We start from the raw sequence: 20,000 nt of genomic DNA, 5'->3' as shown, positions 1-20,000 counted from the left end.
CGGCAGACGAAAACGTGACTGCTGTTGTTGTGTGTTGTTGCCGCGCTGGGAGGACGTTAATGAAACTGCCTAACAATAAACCCACATAAGAAACCAAGAACTCGCCCTCGATCATTCTACAGTTATAACGTCATTGGGCAGGCACGCTGTTTATATTGTGGGAAAGCGGACGTGGAAGCAGGCTGTCGACACGTCACTCAGGTCCGCATGAATTTCGGGAGATTTTCGGGAGAAAATCTGTCCCGGGAGGTTTTCGGGAGAGGCGCTGAACTTCGGAAGTCTCCCGGAAAATCCGGGAGGGTTGGTAAGTATGAGTAAAATACTTCATGTCTATTTAAGTCCTCCTTGTAGTAATGAAAAAACAAAACGCCAAACTTAAATTATCCACTGGCAGAGAACCAAAAATGCCGCCCTCTTTCTCTGTGCCGTCATTCTGTTACTGGCGCCGTGCAGTCTGCTGCCAACCTGAATAATAAAATGTCTATTTCACTGAACAATTAAAAAATGTGAATATATGCGAAATTATAGGAAATTAACATACTTGGTCAATGTGATTTCTGCTCCTGAACCGCAGCGTCTCCTGTATGACGTCACCTTTATCTTCACACGGGATTGTAAACTCTCATCTGTGAGGCGTGTGCGATGTTGGGGTTTGGTGGTAGCGGGGGTATATTGTAGCCCGGAAGAATTTGGGCTGCAAGGGATTCTAGGTATTTGTTCTGTTGTGTTTATGTTGTGTTACGGTGCGGATGTTGTTGTTTGGTGTGGGTTCACAGTGTGGCGCCTATTTGTAACAGTTTTAAAGTTGTTTGTACGGCCACCCTCAGTGTGACCTGTATGGCTGTTGACCAAGTATGCCTTGCAGTCACTTACGTGTGTCTGCAGAAGCCACATACAACATGTGACTGGACCTAGCACGCTGTTTGTATGGTGAAAATGCGGATGCGACGACAGGTCGTAGAGGACGCTAAAGGCAGTGCCATCACGGCACGCCCTCAATATTGTTGTCCGGGTGAAAATCGGGAGAATGGTTGCCCCGGGAGGTTTTCGGGAGGGGCACTGAAATTCGGGAGTCTCCCGGAAAAATTTGGGAGGGTTGGCAAATATGCAGCTGAGCTGCATCAGAGTGATCAAAGAGCCGCTGGTCTAGGGTGTACACCACCTTCTGTTTGAGGGCAGCTGGGATAGGCTCCAGCCCCCTGTTGCCCTGAAGGGACAAGCAGTAGAAAATGGATGGATGGATATGTACACAAATATATATCCTCCTATATTCCGATGATGATCCATCCATTCATCCATCCATCTTCTTCCGCTTATCCGAGGTGGGGTAACGGGGGCAGCAGCCTAAGCAGAGAAGCCCTGACTTCCCTCTCCCCAGCCACTTCGTCCAGCTCCTCCCGGGGGATCCCGAGGCGTTCCCAGGCCAGCCGGTAGACATAGTCTCCCCAACGTGTCCTGGGTCTTCCCCGTGGCCTCCTACCGGTCGGACGTGCCCTAAACACCTCCCTAGGGAGACGTTCGGGTGGCATCCCGACCAGATGCCCGAACCACCTCATCTGGCTCCTCTCCATGTGGCTTTACTTTGAGCTCCCCCCGGATGGCAGAGCTTCTCACCCTATCTCTAAGGGAGAGACCCACCACCCGGCGGAGGAAACTCATTTCGGCCGCTTGTACCCGTGATCTTGTCCTTTTGGTCATAACCCAAAGCTCATGACCATAGGTGAGGATGGGAACGTAGATCGGCCGGTAAATTGAGAGCTTTGCCTTCCGGCTCAGCTCCTTCTTCACCACAACGGATCAATGCAGCGTCCGCATTACTGAAGACGCCGCACCTGCCTGTCGATCTCACCATCCACTCTTCCCTCACTCGTGAACAAGACTCTGAGGTACTTGAACTCCTCCACTTGGAGCAGGGTCTCCTCCCCAACCGGGAGATGGCACTCCACCCTTTTCCGATGATGATATATGTCAGAATTTAGTGGGGGGTGGGGGGGTTTAAATAGTATATACACACACTCATGAACTTAATGGCAATTTTACATATTGTTACTACCAGCCCTTCTTTTTGACAATAGACTCTGTCATGTCTACACATCTGAATTTAGAGATGCAATCTAATGTTAGTATTTCAACAAGGTCTCTGTAGTCTCGGGGCATTCAACTGGACTGTTTGGTTTGTCTTAGAAGACGTTTGGCCTCTCGTCCGAGTGTGCTTCATCAGTTCATGCTCATAGACTTTGATTGGTCAGATCTAGTCTAGCGGCTGGTGTCAAGAACCCAAACATGTATACTCCAAAATCAGGATGGTGTGTCTGGGCAAGGATGGTTCTGCCCTATCGTCGTGAGAAAAACAACTGCTTTGATGCAAAAACAAGCAGTTCTACTGGCAAAGCCAACGGCAGTCGTTGAAGTGTAATTTCCCCTAATTAGCGTTGAGGTATATATATTGTGTGGCAGAACGATCGCTGTGGATCGACTACTACTACAATTCCTCCACACGACACCTCCGCGCCGGACAGGGTAACCTCCTCTAACCTCCGAGGACAAAGCTACGAACAATGGGAACGCTCTCCCTGACCACCTGAAGGCACCACAGACTGTGGATGTTTTTAAAAAAGGCTTAAAGGGGAACATTATCACAATTTCAGAAGGGTTAAAACCATTAAAAATCAGTTCCCAGTGGCTTATTTTATTTTTCGAAGTTTTTTTCAAAATTTTACCCATCACCCTAAAAAAAGCTTCAAAGTGCCTGATTTTAACCATCGTTATATACACCCGTCCATTTTCCTGTGACGTCACATAGTGATGCCAATACAAACAAACATGGCGCATAGAACAGCAAGCTATAGCGACATTAGCTCGGATTCAGACTCGGATTTCAGTGGCTTAAGCGATTCAACAGATTACGCATGTATTGAAACGGATGGTTGTAGTGTGGAGGCAGGTAGCGAAAACCAAATTGAAGAAGAAACTGAAGCTATTGAGCCATATCGGTTTGAACCGTATGCAAGCGAAACCCACGAAAACGACACGACAGCCAGCGACACGGGAGAAAGCGAGGACGAATTCGGCGATCGCCTTCTAACCAACGATTGGTATGTGTTTGTTTGGCATTAAAGGAAACTAACAACTATGAACTAGGTTTACAGCATATGAAATACATTTGAGAGTGCAGACAGCCCAGTTTTCATCAATTAATATATTCTGTAGACATACCCTCATCCGCTCTCTTTTCCTGAAAGCTGATCTGTCCAGTCCAGTTGGAAATGCATCTGCTTTGAGTGTCGCAGGATATCCACACATTCTTGCCATCTCTGTCATAGCATAGCTTTCGTCGGTAAAGTGTGCGGAACAAACGACTGACCATTTTCGTCAGCTTTCCCCACACCCTCGTATTTTGAACAAATTTCGTCCAATTTCTTGCCAGTTTCGCATCTTTGGGCCACTGGTGCAACTTGAATCCGTCCCTGTTGGTGTTGTTACACCCTCCGACAACACACCGACGAGGCATGATGTCTCCAAGGTACGGAAAACAGTCGAAAAAACGGAAAATAACAGAGCTGATTTGACTCGGTGTTTGTAATGTGTTTGAGAAAATGGCGGATTGCTTCCCGATGTGACGTCACGTTGTGACGTCATCGCTCCGGGAGCGAATAATAGAAAGGCGTTTAATTCGCCAAAATTCACCCATTTAGAGTTCGGAAATCGGTTAAAAAAATATATGGCCTTTTTTCTGCAACATCAAGGTATATATTGACGCTTACATAGGTCTGGTGATAATGTTCCCCTTTAAAAACCCTTCTTTTTTTTAAAAAAACAAAACCCTTTTTTTTAGATATATACATACTAGTTCTAGCTATTAGGATGTTCTTCTTTTTATTTTGTTTTATTTTTATTATCTTTTTATTTTATAGTTTTTTTAATACACTGTAGCACTTTGAGGTTGTTTACTCAATGTAAAGTGCTTTTTTACAAATAAAATCTATTATTACTACCAGTCCAAAATAGTCAGAATCCCCTACGTCAGTGGTTCTCAAATGGGGGTACACGTACCCCTGGGGGTACTTGAAGGTATGCCAAGGGGTACGTGAGATTTTTTTTAAATATTCTAAAAATAGTAACAATTCAAAAATCCTTTATAAATATATTTATTGAATAATACTTCAACAAAATATGAATGTAAGTACATAAACTCAGTGAAGCACAAGCTCAGGTTTGTCACTAAAATGTCTGTCGAAAAGAAATGCAACAATGCAATATTCAGTGTTGTCAGCTCGATTTTTTTGTGGACATGTTCCATAAATATTGATGTTAAAGATTTCTTTTTTTGTGTTTAGAATTAAGTTCATGAATCCAGATGGATCTCTATTACAATCCCCAAAGAGGGCACTTTAAGTTGATGATTACGTCTATGTGTAGAAATCTTTATTTATAATTGAATCACTTGTTTATTTTTCAACAAGTTTTTAGTTATTTTTATATCTTTTTTTTCCAAATAGTTCAAGAAAGACCACTACAAATGAGCAATATTTTGCACTGTTATACAATGTAATAAATCAGAAACTGATGACATAGTGCTGTATTTTACTTCTTTATCTCTTTTTTTCAACCAAAAATGCTTTGCTCTGATTCGGGGGTACTTGAATTAAAAAAAATGTTCACAGGGGGTACATCACTGAAAAAAGGTTGAGAACCACTGCCCTACGTTAGCATTTCATTCGGTTGTAAACAAACTTTAAAAAATGGCATTCTGGTCACCTTCTGTGACCGGAATGTTTCTAACTCCTGTTATTTGTTGGAGGCTACATTGCAGAGTCTTTTATGAATGGTTGAAAGGACAGTGTTGTATGTGGGAGATGGGTGGTGTCGGAGGCCACCCCCTCTGTTCAGGGATGGTTTTTCAACCTTGACATAGATGGCTTCCCTCATTCCTCTTTCGAACCATTCGTCCTTCCTGTCCAGGATCTGTTCATTGTTGTGCTCTAATGAGTGCTGTTTCTCTCTGAGGTGCAGGTAGACAGCTGAGTCTTGGCCTGAAGACTTTGCCTGTCTATGCTGATAAGTCTATGAGCATGAACTGATTAAGCCTACCGAGGTTTTTGCCGCAAGACTAGATGTGACCAATCTAAGTCTATGAGCCTGAGCTTTTGAAGTCTACTCGGATGACAGGCGAAACATCTTCTAAGACAAACCAAACAGTCCAATTGCGATCGATTGAATGCCCTGAGATTACAATCCAGAATATCCACAGAGTATTTTACCTTCCTTTCTGCATCCTCCAATCGGTCCGTTTTGGAATTTGTCAGTACTGTGGCGTTTTTCAGACCTGTGACATCTGAAGATATCTCTATACATGGTAAAGGCTAACCCAAAGGCCTTTGCGTTAGTCCATCCATCCATCCATCCATCTTCTTCCGCTTATCCGAGGTCGGGTCGCGGGGGCAGCAGCTTAAGCAGGGAAGCCCAGACTTCCCTCTCCCCAGCCACTTCGTCCAGCTCCTCCCGGGGGATCCCGAGGCGTTCCCAGGCCAGCCGGGAGAGATAGTCTTCCCAGCGTGTCCTGGGTCTTCCCCGTGGCCTCCTACCGGTCGGACGTGCCCGAAACACCTTCCTAGGGAGGCGTTCGGGTGGCATCCTGACCAGATGCCCGAACCACCTCATCTGGCTCCTCTCGATGTGGAGGAGCAGCGGCTTTACTTTGAGTTCCTCCCGGATGACAGAGCTTCTCACCCTATCTCTAAGGGAGAGCCCCGCCACTCGGCGGAGGAAACTCATTTCGGCCGCTTGTACCCGTGATCTTGTCCTTTCGGTCATGACCCAAAGCTCATGACCATAGGTGAGGATGGGAACGTAGATCGACCGGTAAATCGAGAGCTTTGCCTTCCGGCTCAGCTCCTTCTTCACCACAACGGATCGATACAGCGTCCGCATTACTGAAGACGCCGCACCGATCCGCCTGTCGATCTCACGATCCACTCTTCCCCCACTCGTGAACAAGACTCCGAGGTACTTGAATTCCTCCACTTGGGGCAAGATCTCCTCCCCAACCCGGAGATGGCACTCCACCCTTTTCCGGGAGAGAACCATGGACTGGAGGTGCTGATTCCCACCCCAGTCGCTTCACACTCGGCTGCGAACCGATCCAGCGAGAGCTGAAGATCTTGGCCAGAGGAAGCCATCAGGACCACATCATCTGCAAATAGCAGAGACCTAATCCTGCAGCCACCAAACCAGATCCCCTCAACGCCTTGACTGCGCCTAGAAATTCTGTCCATAAAGGTTATGAACAGAATGGGTGACAAAGGGCAGCCTTGGCGGAGTCCAACCCTCACTGGAAACGTGTCCGACTTACTGCCGGCAATGCGGACCAAGCTCTGGCACTGATTATACAGGGAGCGAACTGCCACAATAAGACAGTCCGTTACCCCATACTCTCTGAGCACTCCCCACAGGACTTCCCGGGGTACACGGTCGAATGCCTTCTCCAAGTCCACAAAGCACATGTAGACTGGTTGGGCAAACTCCCATGCACCCTCAAGGACCCTGCCGAGAGTATAGAGCTGGTCCACAGTTCCACGACCAGGACGAAAACCACACTGTTCCTCCTGAATCCGAGGTTAGTCCGCCATTTTATTTAATGTGAGAGCATTTGTAGTCCAAAGACACAATGCCCATGGTATGACACAAAGACCGAAAATGCTCTGTTGTTGGTTTGCTTTAACCAGCACAAGTCACAACACAAACTTTCAGCTTCATCTATAGCCACACTTGCCAACCCTCCCGGATTTTCCGGGAGACTCCCGAAATTCAGCGCCTCTCCCGAAAACCTCCCGGGGCAAATTTTCTCCTGAAAATCTCCCGAAATTCAGGCGGACCTGGAGGCCACGCCCCCTCCGGCTCCATGCGGACCTGGAGAGTCTGCATGGAGCAATGTTGTTGTAATATATTGAGTTGGAGGCAATAACCAGGCGAGGTGATGAAGTACGTCTCTTTACTGTAGACTTCAGAACAGACTCACACACTTGACGTCAGGTGCGCAACACCACGTAAATCGTTGGCCAACCAAAAAGTAACCCCAGTACGCTATAGCCAACATTCACCAGGAGATGGCAACAGACAAACATAGATCACCCAAACAACCCAACCAAAAAATGCAGCAGCTCAATTAAAAAACTGTACTTAAGCCACATTCTTTTTTTTTTTTTAGTACTGAACTCTTAACCCTCATTTGTAAACAATAACATGCTTATTATACAAACAGTATTTGTACATCTTTAACACAGATTTGTATACTGTCTTCAGAGATTCAGTTTTTTTGGTGGTACTCGAAACCTTTCTGGGTAACTGCGGATCACTGGTGGGGTTTTTGTTGTGGGTGATCTGGGTTCTGATGATGGCAACTCAGCAGCCCTTGAATCTGGTTCAATGATGAGACTAGTTTGTGTCTGACTCACTGATGGTCCTGGTGATGGAAGTGAAACAGCACTGTCCAGTTGTACTGATGGCACATTTTCTGCAACTGGTGGAGACTAGATAACTGGCAGTCTCTCCATGTTTTCTCGCCATGGTAACATGTGATCCACATGCACTGTGCGCTGTCTCTGTCCCTCTTGATATATATATATATATATATATATATATATATATATATATATATATATATATATATATATATATATATATATATGTATATGTATATATTAGAGATGCGCGGTTTGCGGGCACAACCGCGGAATCCGCGGATTATCCGCGGATCGGGCGGATGATATTTAAAAAAATTAGATTTTATCCGCGGGTCGGGTCGGGCGGTTGAAAAAAAAAATTAGATTTTAAATAGATTCAGGCGGGTGGCAGTTAAACCAATTGGGAAATATATATACATAGTTAAATGTTGTTACCCACATACGAAAAACGAGCAGGCACCTGCTGCATATGCCACAACAGAAGAAAAAAAAAGAAAAGAGATGGACACTTTTACGGAGCGGAGAAGGGACGCCTCGCCGGGGTCCGGGAGCCGTAGCTGAGGCGATCCGCGAGAAGGGCCCGACGCACGTCCAGGGTCACCACCGCGCCCACCGCACCGACACCCCGCCTCGTCCGCCTTCGCCGCGGCCGGCGTCACGCGCAGCAGGTAAACAGCTTACCTGCCCGCCACCCCCGTGGCCGGGGGCTCGTAACAGGGGTCACTCCGCGCGCTCCGCCCGCGCAGCTTACCTGCCCGCCACCCCTGTTGCCGGGGGCGCGTAACAGGGGTCACTCCGCGCGCAGTGCGCTCACGAAAGGGGTGGGGCTCACCCTGGTTGATATAGACAGCAGGACGGTGGCCATGGAAGTCGGAACCCGCTAAGGAGTGTGTAACAACCCACCTGCCGAATCAACTAGCCCTGAAAATGGATGGCGCTGGAGCGTCGGGCCCATACCCGGCCGTCGCCGGCAGCGAGACGCGCTTGAAGGTGCGCTCAGCGCGGCTCCCATATGATTGCGCACTGGTGTGCGTCTGGGTCGTGACAGCGTGGCACGCGAATGTCTGTGCTGCATTGGATCAGTCTCCTTTCTTTAACAGGCAAAAGCTTTATAACCTCACTAATGCCTTGCATCGTCTATATTAGATATATAACAACGGGCGGGTGCGGGCGGATGCGGTTCTGATTAAATGTTAGATCGGGTGGATGGCGGATGGTTGACGACTTTCTGATGCGGTTGCGGATGAAATAATTGCCTATCCGCGCATCTCTAGTATATATATATATATATATATATTTATTTTATTATATGTTTATATATATATATATATATATATATATATATATATATATATATATATACATGAAATACTTGACTTGGTGAATTCTAGCTGTAAATATACTCCTCCCCTCTTAGCCACGCCCTCCCCCCCCCCACCCCCCACCTCCCGAAATTGGAGGTCTCAAGGTTGGCAAGTATGTCCATAGCAGGGGTCGGCAACCCGCGGCTCTAGAGCCATTAGCGCCGCCCTAGTGGCTCTCCGGAGCTTTTTCAAAAATGTATGAAAAATGGAAAAAGATGAGGGGAAAAATATATATTTTTTGTTTTAATATGGTTTCTGTAGGAGGACAAACATGACACAAACCTCCCTAATTGTTATAAAGCACACTGTTTATATTAAACATGCTTCACTGATTCGAGTATTTGGCGAGCGCCGTTTTGTCCTACTAATTTTGGCGGTCCCTGAACCCACCGTAGTTTGTTTACATGTATAACTTTCTCCGACTTTCTAGGACGTGTTTTATGCCACTTCTTTTTCTGTCTCATTTTGTCCACCAAACTTTTAAGGTTGTGCATGAAAGGTGAGTTTTGTTGATGTTATTGACTTGACATACTTGGTCACTGCATGACTGCAAGCTAATCAATGCTAACATGCTATTTAGGCTAGCTATATGTACATATTGCATCATAATGCCTCATTTGTAGCTATATTTGAGGTCATTTAGTTTGCTTTAAGTCCTCTTAATTCAATGTATATCTCATGACACACTATCTGTATGTAATATGGCTTTTAATTTTTTGCGGCTCCAGACAGATTTTTTTTTGTATTTTTGGTCCAATATGGCTCTTTCAACATTTTGGGTTGCCGACCCCTGATCTATAGTAAGAGAGGGCCTTACTTTGAATTTTTATGATTCGTGGCAATGCACCTTGTCATTTGTGCAAAGCACTTCTAAGACTCGTGCTTCAGAAACCTGCGCCAGTATAGATGGACTTTCCAATAAACTACTTTTAATGGCGGGCTCAGTGACTACTATTTATGGCAATGGAGGAGCCAATGAAAGGGTAAGTAAGAAATGTGTGAATTATATGTTAGCTCAATTTGTTGTGTAGCTAGCTTAGCCTTCTACTGTAAGACATTAGCATCACCGTCCTTCGGCAAAATAATTGGATGTTTCCATATTGATTTTTTCCCCCCACTGCTAGTTTGTAGTATCCTAATGTCCATCCAAACAGATGTTTTCGATTTTCTGTGATTTTACCTTCATTTGTCCGAGTCTAATCCAAGTCATGTAAACATTGATCCATCATTCTGGCAAGGCACTAAATGAATGGCCATGAAACACTACACACACATACAGTACATAGAAGAAAGTGTGTCAAGTGTTTTTTGTGTCCCACAGACATCCGGCAGGCAATTTGTGATCGAGAAGAACTTCCCTCTCAGTTAGGGGCGAGCTCCGCTCTGAAGCAGGAGTCTCCACAACCACCCCACATTAAAAAGGAAGAGGAGGAACTCTGGATCACTCAGACGGGAGAGTGTCTTCTAGGACCACAGGAAGATAATCTCACCAAGTTGCGACCGACTGTTGTCTCTGTGAAGACTGAAGATGATGAAGAGAAACCACAAGTAGACAACCTCTTAGCTCCACTATCAGATAGTGAGGCTGAAGACGAGGTTGAAGTCACTTTGAGCAGCGATACAGACTGTGAAGGCGATATGAGGACTCACACTGACAACAAACACTCTGAATGCTCTAAAAAGAAGAAAAGTAAAACGTGTTTGAGCTGCTCGGTTTGTGCTAAAAACTTTACTAAAAACAGCCAATTAATTTATCACACGAGAACGCACACAGGAGAAAAACCATACAAATGTTCAGTTTGTGGTAAAAGGGTTACTAGAAAGAGCCATTTGACTGAACACATGAGAACACACACAGGAGAAAAACCATTTAGTTGTTTAATTTGTGGTAAAAGCTTTTCTCAAAAGAGCGGTTTGACTCCACACATGAGAAAGCACACAGAAGAAAAAACATTGAATGGCTCAGTTTACACAGGAGAAAAAGCATATAATTGTTCGGTGTGCAGTAGAAATTTTTCCCTCAAAAATTCTATGCTTCAGCACATGAGAAAACACACAAGAGAAAAAACATTTAGTTGTTCAGTTTGTTGCAAAAGTTTCCCCGTAAAGAGGCGTTTGACTGAACACATGAGAATACACACCGGAGAAAAACCATTTCCTTGTTCAGTTTGTGGTAGAAGCTTTTCTCAAATGGGCAGTTTGACTAAACATATGAGAACGCACACGAGAGAAAAAACATTTAACTGTTCAGTTTGTGACAAAAGCTTTTGTCAAAGCAGCAATTTGACTAAACACATGAAAAGACACGCGGGAGAAAAAACATTTAGTTGTTCAGTCTGCGGCAAAAGATTCCACAGTCATGTGGATGCACTAAAACACACCACAACACACGAGGGAAATAACCAATCAGCTGTTTAGTTTCTGGTACGTTGCTCATACGTGGCGGCGTCCACACAAACCCAGGATCTCATCAAATACGTTCACTGCTTCTTTCACAAATATTTGAGGTATTTGTATACAAATTGGTATTTTCCGCACCTTAAGCCGCCCTGGGTTATAAGCCGCGCCTTCAATGAACGGCATATTTCAAAACTTTGTCCACCTATAAGCCGCCCTGTGTTATAAGCCGCATCTAACTGCGCTAAAGGAATGTCAAAAAAACAGTCAGATAGGTCAGTCAAACTTTAATAATATATTAAAAACCAGCGTGATGTGGGCGCGCATGGAGTCGTATATCAACATGGACGGAGCTGCGTGAAAAAAGCCACCCGGCCTCTTCGCGTAAACTTACCTTAACCACTCGCTCATCTTTTCTTCATCCATCCATCCCTTCGAGTTAGCTTTTATGATGACGCCGGCTGGAAAGGTCTCTTTTGGCAAGGTCTTCCTTTTGAATATCACCATGGGTGGAAGTTTCTGGCCATTAGCATGGCAAGCTAGAACCACAGTGAAGGATGACTTCTCATTCCCTGTGGTGCGAATATTCACCGTACGTGCTCCCGTTGTATCCACAGTGCGGTTCACAGAAATATCAAAAGTCAGTGGAACCTCGTCCATGTTGATAATGTTCTCTGGCCGGATCTTTTTTTCAGCTATCTTGTTTTTACAATATGCACGGAAAGTAGCCAACTTTTCTTGAAAGTCTTTAGGCAGTTGCTGTGAAATAGTAGTCCGTGTGCGGATGGAGAGATTGCGTCTTTTCATGAACCGGTCGCTTAGTAGGAGCCATTTTGTGGTCTTTACAGATGTAAACACACAAAGGAAATGAAACGTAATATCCGCGCGCTTCTTCTTCTTCTTCTACGCGGGCGGGTGGTTTCTTACAGTAGAAGAAGAAGCGCTTCCTGTTCTATGGGGGCGGGTGCTTACCTTGGCGGTTGCTTGCGTAGAAGAAGAAGCACTTCCTCTTCTACGGGGAAAAAAGATGGCGGCTGTTTACCGTAGTTGCGAGACCGAAACTTTATGAAAATGAATCTTAATATTAATCCATATATAAAGCGCACCGGGTTATAAGCCGCACTGTCAGCTTTTGAGTAAATTTGTGGTTTTTAGGTGCGGCTAATAGTGCGGAAAATACGGTAAATGTATATCCTCATGACCCCATGTCATCTGTGTAATATTAGGACAATGCCATAAATAAATGTACCGTATTTTTCGGACTATAAGGCGCAGTTTTTTTCATAGTTTGGCCGGGCTCCAGTGCGACTTATATATGTTTTTTTCCTTTTTTATTATGCATTTTCGGCAGGTGCGACTTATACTCCGGTGCGACTTATACTCCGAAAAATACGGTAGTCACCAAGAAGCCAGCCATCCCACACAATGCCAGCTTGTAGTCTGTTCCCAACCGTGCTGTTACTTAGAATGTAAGAATCATGTGTTGAAGCAGGACACATCACTACAATGTTGTTCATTACATTTGCACATCACATATGATCTTAGACTTCCTTTTTTTTTTTTTTTTAATTGTCATTCAAATTTGAACTTTACAGCACAGATAAGAACAGAATTTCGTTACATAAGCTCATGGTAGTGCAGGATAAAAAAATCTCTACACTGATCCTATTAAATATGTTTCTTGTTGACATTTACATAATCATCATGTGATGGTGCTTTTATAGCAGCGGCGTCAAAGTTATTTTCATTGAGGGCCACATGGCAGTTATGGCTGCCATCAGAGGGCCGTTTGTAACAGTGAATAATGTATGAATTTTCCTCTGGATTTCATTATTAATTATATAAATTGTTCTAAGTGTACTGTGGATTTTACAGTCAAAACTTTACATTTACAACATTTAACTGTAAAAGATAATTTGTTTGTTTTTTTTCACAACATTTTACGGCAAATGGAAAAACAGGAGCACTCTTTTTTTGGTTTTGCTTATTTGCCCGAATTTTTGTGTTAAATTTACAACATGATATTGTTCATGGAAAGACAGTACATGTTATTTTTTTTATTCTGGCATCTTAGCTGCCAGTTTTTCTACCGTAAAAACGAATGTATCGTTTTTCCATTGACAGTAAATCACCGTTAAAAGCAAGATTTTACAGTAAAATTATGGCAACAGAATTTTAATGCAAAAAATTGGTAGGTTTTTTTTTAAATTTACAGTAATATGCTGTAAAGGACACCGTAAAATGTATTGTCATTTTTTATTAATTTGATGGGTAGTTTACTGTAAAATTATAAGTCAAGCAGATATTTCAGTGTTTATTTCTATTTAGATAAAACATGTTTGGAAAGTATGATAATATCATACTTGCCAACCCTCCCGAATTTTCCGGGAGACTCCCGAAATTCAGCGCCTCTCCCGAAAACCTCCCAGGACAAATATTCTCCCGAAAATCTCCCGATTTTCAGCAGTAGCTGGAAGCCACGCCCCCTCCAACTCCATGCGGACCTGAGTGAGGACAGCCTTTTTTCATGACGGGAGGACAACAGGGTGAGAAGAACTAAATCATCCAAACAAGAGATCAATTGTATTATTATGTTTATCTTACCTAAAAATAAATATATTTATTAATTTTTTTTTAAATAAAAAAATAAATTTTTACTATATTTTGCTAAAAACATCAACATTTATTGTATTTTTATTTGTATTTTTTCTGACTCCTTATTACATCAAGGCATTAGAATTATACATTAAAATAAAAATATTTGAAATAGTTATTTTTAAATTATCATAATAATTCATTTAAAATGACCATATTTAATTATTAAAATAATTGCCTGTTTATCAACAACGTTAGCATTTTATTCATTACATTTTGAAGCTCTCAGAAGCCAAGTTAGGTTATATTCCTTAAGATTTATTTATGCAAGTTTGAAGTATCAATTATCTAAACACAGTTTTGTTCGCATATTTTCAGGATGTATATATATATATATATATATATATATATATATATGAAATACTTGACTTGGTGAATTCTAGCTGTCAATATACTCCTCCCCTCTTAACCACGCCCTGCCCCACCCCCGACCACGCCCCCATCCCCCACCTCCCGAAATCGGAGGTCTCAATGTTGGCAAGTATGGTCTGACAACTACTGAAGATATTTTTCTTATGACCACATTTTGAAAATTATTAGATTTTATGATCACATTGATTCTGTTCTGAAAGATTGTGTTGTTTTGTATCGCTTTGTTATTGAAATAAAGATGAAGTTAAACAAGTGTTTATATTCATCACTCAGGTCTAAGAGAGCACAGTCTGTAGGTTCAATGTGCACAATTGAATATCTTAGTTGTTCAGACAGTAATGTGTTTATACACGTTTAGATTGGGTTATGATAAGAACAATAGTACATGCATAATCAGGGGCGCCACTAGGGATTTTTGGGCCCCATGAAAAGAATCTTTACAGGGCCCCCAACACAGTGTCATTATTTTTTCTGTATTATAATTTCATCATCATTAGGGGCCTCTCTGGGCCCCCCTCCATCATGGGCCCCTAGAATCCGTCTCCTTTACCCCCCCTTTTCGGCGCCCCTGTGCATAATCATTGCAATATTTTACAGTCAAAACTTTACAACTAACCAATCTGGCGCCCTAGGCAAGATTTTAGGTGGCGCCCCCCCCCCCCCCTCACAAGAAACCGAATAGCTTTATCTTTGACCTTTTTTTTTTACTTACAACTATACCTAATATATAAAGGGGTGGACAAGTGACTATTACCTGCAGGGCAAACATTAGCTAACCAGAAGGCAATAACAATGTAAACAAAAAACACCTGCTTAAAAGATCTAATACCTGAGGAATGTAAGGTGGGAGTACAGTAATTACCTAACGTTACATTATTATTTTCCATAACAATTTAGCCCCCTCCACAATATTAACCCGACGTTAAAACAGAACTAGCTATTTATTGATTAGCAATTGCCGAATCATGTAACATTAGCTTAATGCTAACAAGCCAGGTTACTATCACATTCTGTAACAGACAAATAATTTAATGTAGGCTAACGTTACCTACCTGCTACCTCTGTCTTTTCTCGTTTCTACTCCTCTTCTTTTCTCTTTTTTCTTTCTTGGGCACCTGACAGTTTTGGCCGTTTTGACATCTTGTGTTGATTTTTTGATGTGGTGACGTCCAAAAAGAGTCATGATACGGGAAGGGGGGGGGGGGGCGTAATGTTGTAACAAATAATATTTCTATTAAATAGGCTTTACTTTGCATTTTAATTAACGTGAGATTATTTTTTGTATTTAGAAATAATAGTACCAACTTTCTTTTTTTTTTTTTTTTTTCTCCAACATTTGTGGCACTGGCGTGGCGCCCCCTGATAGACGGCGCCCTTAGCATTTGCCTATACGGCCTATGCCACGGGCCGGCCCTGCAATATAATAGGACATACAGCAAATAGCATAGGTTAATAAAGGAATGGATCAAAAATAGATTACAATAAATATGAAAAATAGAATACAATGTGTTCTTGTATTTTAAGAGGTGTCTAAAGTGAGGCCCGAGGGCCATTTGCAGCCCGATGCTCGGGTTTTGTCGGCCTTCAGCAAATTGGTGAAGAAAATGAATAGAATAAGAAAAGTAAAAATAATAAATAAAAAGCTGAAATTTGGAGACCAATAACTAATAATACGTTTCGTCATCCACAAAACAGACACAAATTATTGTCTTTAGACACAAAGTATATGTGTTGTTTTTTTGTTTTTTTTAGCATTTTATATTTTACAAAATAAAAATATAAAATGACCCTCGCATGATTTGACTTTTCAGTATGCGGACCATACTTGCCAACCCTCCCGAATTTTCCGGGAGACTCCCGAATTTCAGCGCCTCTCCCGAAAACCTCCCGGGACAAATATTCTCCCGATTTTCATGCGGACGTGAGTGAGGACAGCCTTTTTACACGACGGGAGGACAACAGGGTGACAAGAACTAAATCATCCAGACTAGAGATAAATTGCATTATTATGTTTATCTTACCTAAAAATAAATATATTTATTAATTTTAAAAAAAAGAAAAACTAAATGAATGTTTACTATATTTTGCTAAAAACATCAAAATTAATTGTATTTTCATTTGTATTTTTTCTGACTCCTTATTACATCCAGGCATTAGAATTATACATTCAAATAAACATATTTGAAATAATTAATTTTAAATGATCATAATAATTCATTTAAAATGACCATATTTAATTATTAAAATAATTGCTTGTTTATCAACAACTTTGGCATTTTATTCATTGCATTTTGAAGCTCCAGAAGCCGAGTTATGTTATATTCCTTAATATTTATTTATGCAAGTTTGAAGTATCATTTATCTAAACACAGTTTTGTTTGCATATTTTCAGGATGTAGATATATATATATATATATATATATATATATACATTTTGGATTTTCATTTGTTGCCACTTCAAATCATCAAAATTAAATGAAATAAACATTTGAATGCATCAGTCTGTGTGCAATGAATAAATATAATGTACAAGTTACACCTTTTGAATGCAATTACTGAAATAAATCAAGTTTTTCAAAATATTCTAATTTACTGGCTTTTACCTGTATATATATATATATATATATATATATATATATATATATATATATATATATATATATATATATATATATATATATATATATATATATATATATAAATGTATGAAATACTTGGTGAATTCTAGCTGTCAATATACTCCTCCCCTCTTAACCACGCCCCCAACCACGCCCTGTCCCACCCCCGACCACGCCCCCACCCCCCACCTCCCGAAATCGGAGGTCTCAAGGTTGGCAAGTATGATGCGGACCTTGGTGGAAAAAGTTTGGACACCCCCGTTGTAGTGCAAATAGAATGACGAAATAATTACAGCACACCAAATAAAATGATATTCTATTTACAAGGGTATGTTACATAGGCACTCGGTTGTTTTAAAAAAAAATGTATTAAAATGCTTATATTTTGAAAAATACTGCCGTAAAGTAGGAAGCGGAATGTGCTGATTTTTGGCGCATGCGCAAACTGACGGACTACTTTCGCGGTCAACAAGATGGCGGACTGGGCGACTGCGGCGTCCTAAAGACGTTTTTGCGATCCACCCGCCATATATATTCTTAACGATTCGTCTTTATGAAGACCACGGAACGCAGGTTGAGTTTGCAGCGGTGGAGTGTTACCTGAAGTGAAGATTGAAGACGTGATAGAAGATGGACGACTACTGCTATGCTAAGATGGCGACGTCCGCTAAAAAAGAACATGAAAGAGAATCAACTTCCAGCAAATCACCAACGGAGATAAAGACGAAAACTGCACATGAAGGTGAACGAGTTGAAGTTTCCAACGAAAAAAAAATTCTGACTGAAAAGAGCGTTGACGAAAAGTTAGCCGACTATGTTGAAGAACGTAAACAAAGGACCGCCATGATTGTTAGCTTGAAGAAGGCAGTGGAGTTCACATCAGAGGAGATGAAAGAATGCAAAAGTCAAATGAAGAAAGTGGAAGAGCAAAACAAGCGCTTGTGTAAAGAAAAGAATGATGTGAAAGAAGAGATGTTGGGGAAGAGTAAGAGGTGTGAAGAGAAGACTGGACCACATGTCTACATCAACGTGCAGAGGATTGGAGGTAATAAAGAACAAGAATCATTTCATTACTGTCAACTTTGGATTACTGGAAAGTTCTCCACAAGTGTCACGGCTCATAAAATCAAAGAAAGTTACCAAAGCAAATTTATTTTATTTTTATTTCTGTTCAAAATCTGTTTTTACAAAGCAAAATATATTTTTGGATCTATGAATGTTCGGCACCTGAAATATGTATCATAAAAACGTATTTTTCCTTAAATAGCTAAAATTCAAAATATCTTTGATCAAATATATATATATATATATATATATATATATATATATATATATATATATATATATATATATATATATATATATATATATATGTCAGTGACGTGCGGTGAGGTTGATGGCTGGTGAGGCACTGACTTCATCACAGTCAGATTTACAAACATATGAACCCTAAAGAGTATCTTATTCACCATTTGATTGGCAGCAGTTAACGGGTTATGTTTAAAAGCTCATACCAGCATTCTTCCCCGCTTGGCACTCAGCATCAAGGCTTGGAATTGGGAGTTAAATCACCAAAAATGATTCCCGGGCGCGGCGCCGCTGCTGCCCACTGCTCCCCTCACCTCCCAGGGGGTGATCAAGGGGATGGGTCAAATGCAGAGGACAAATTTCACCACACCTAGTGTGTGTGTGACAATCATTGGTACTTTAACTTAACTTTAACTTTACACATACAAAACTGTAGCACACAAAAAAGCACATTTAATAAAAAAAACGTTATTATGGTCTTACCTTTACTTATAAATGAAGTCCACAACTAAAGCCCTCACTTAAATTTTCCACGTGCAAGATTGAATCTATTTAAAAAAGTGTAACCGAGGGTTTATAAATGTCGCCTATACTGTATGAAACTACGAAATAACAAACACGGAGGCTCCAGTTTACACGAGGACCACTTTATTTACCTTCTTTCAAAAACCTCCGCTCCACTCCGTGTCATCACTTCCGCTCTTAGCGCCTTCAAAATAAGAGCTCAAGACATATACTGTATAACAGCGCATAACAGGAACTTAACATCACAAAGAGAAAAGCCCATAAAAATAGGTTACAAAAGTTATTTAATAAGAAGCCAAAAAGTGCAAAAACAATAATGTTGGTGTTGGAGGAGTTGTGAATTAGGTACACCTGCAGTCTGCAGGTGTACCTAATGTTGTGGCCCTGCAGTCATTCACAACTCCTCCAACACGAACATTATTGTTTTTGCACTTTTTGGCTTCTTATGAAATAACTTTTTTAAATAGATTCAATCTTGCATGTGGAAAGTTTAAGTGTGGGCTTTAGTTGATATATCACTCCCGTCAGGGGGTACATTCTACGGCGGGGGTGCAGGAGGCGGGATTACTGCCAGTGCGTCTTTTGCAGCCGTTTTATGATTGCTCAGCACAAGAAATACGTTACACACATACAGTTGTTGACAAAATACACTGTACATTATATACCTCAGCTAACTAAACTATGGAAATGTATAATATAATTCATATAGCAATACGGTCTCACTGCACAGCAGGCCAGCAGTTAGCCGCGTCCGCAATCCATGGTGAGGCACAATTGAGTGACGTGCCTCAACTGGCTGCTCTTCACCGCACCGTCTCTTCTCAGTATTTGAACGGCAAATGTGAAAATTCAGCAATTTTGAATAAAAATAATCTAAAACTGGTGAAGTTAAATGGAAAATAACTTTATAGTATAATCACTGGATACATATAACAATTTACTTTTTTTTAACTTTTTTTTTCTTTCCATGATGGCAGGTGAGGCCCCGCCTCACCTGCCTCTAGTGACCGCACGGCACTGAACTAAATTAATCGCCAACTATTTTTATAATCGATTTAATCGATTAGTTGTTGCAGCCCTAATATAAATATATATATATATATATATATATATATATATATATATATATATATATATATATATATATATATATATATATGGTAAATGGGTTTAACATGCACCTGGGGATAGGTTGATTGGCAACACTAAATGGTCCCTAGTGTGTGAATGTTGTCTGTCTATCTGTGTTGGCCCTGTGATGAGGTGGCTACTTGTCCAGGGTGTACCCCGCCTCCCGC

At 41.5% G+C, this 20,000-nt stretch overlaps 2 protein-coding genes across 2 annotated transcripts in view; both read left to right on the top strand.

Moving 5' to 3' along the window:
* Positions 1-20,000, top strand: part of LOC140679624 (uncharacterized) — a 56,646-nt gene that overhangs the window by 1,976 nt on the left and 34,670 nt on the right. The window lies entirely within an intron of this gene.
* On the top strand, positions 2,323-11,791 carry LOC133619850 (uncharacterized). Its single transcript, XM_072915486.1, has 2 exons — positions 2,323-2,341; positions 10,149-11,791. Exons 1-2 carry the CDS (start codon positions 2,323-2,325, stop codon positions 11,243-11,245), a joined length of 1,116 nt encoding a protein of 371 aa, XP_072771587.1. The 3' UTR covers positions 11,246-11,791.

This window comes from Nerophis lumbriciformis, linkage group LG20 (genome assembly GCF_033978685.3).
Source record: "Nerophis lumbriciformis linkage group LG20, RoL_Nlum_v2.1, whole genome shotgun sequence".
Lineage (NCBI taxonomy): Eukaryota > Metazoa > Chordata > Actinopteri > Syngnathiformes > Syngnathidae > Nerophis > Nerophis lumbriciformis.
This window is presented reverse-complemented; position numbering and strand designations above follow the sequence as displayed.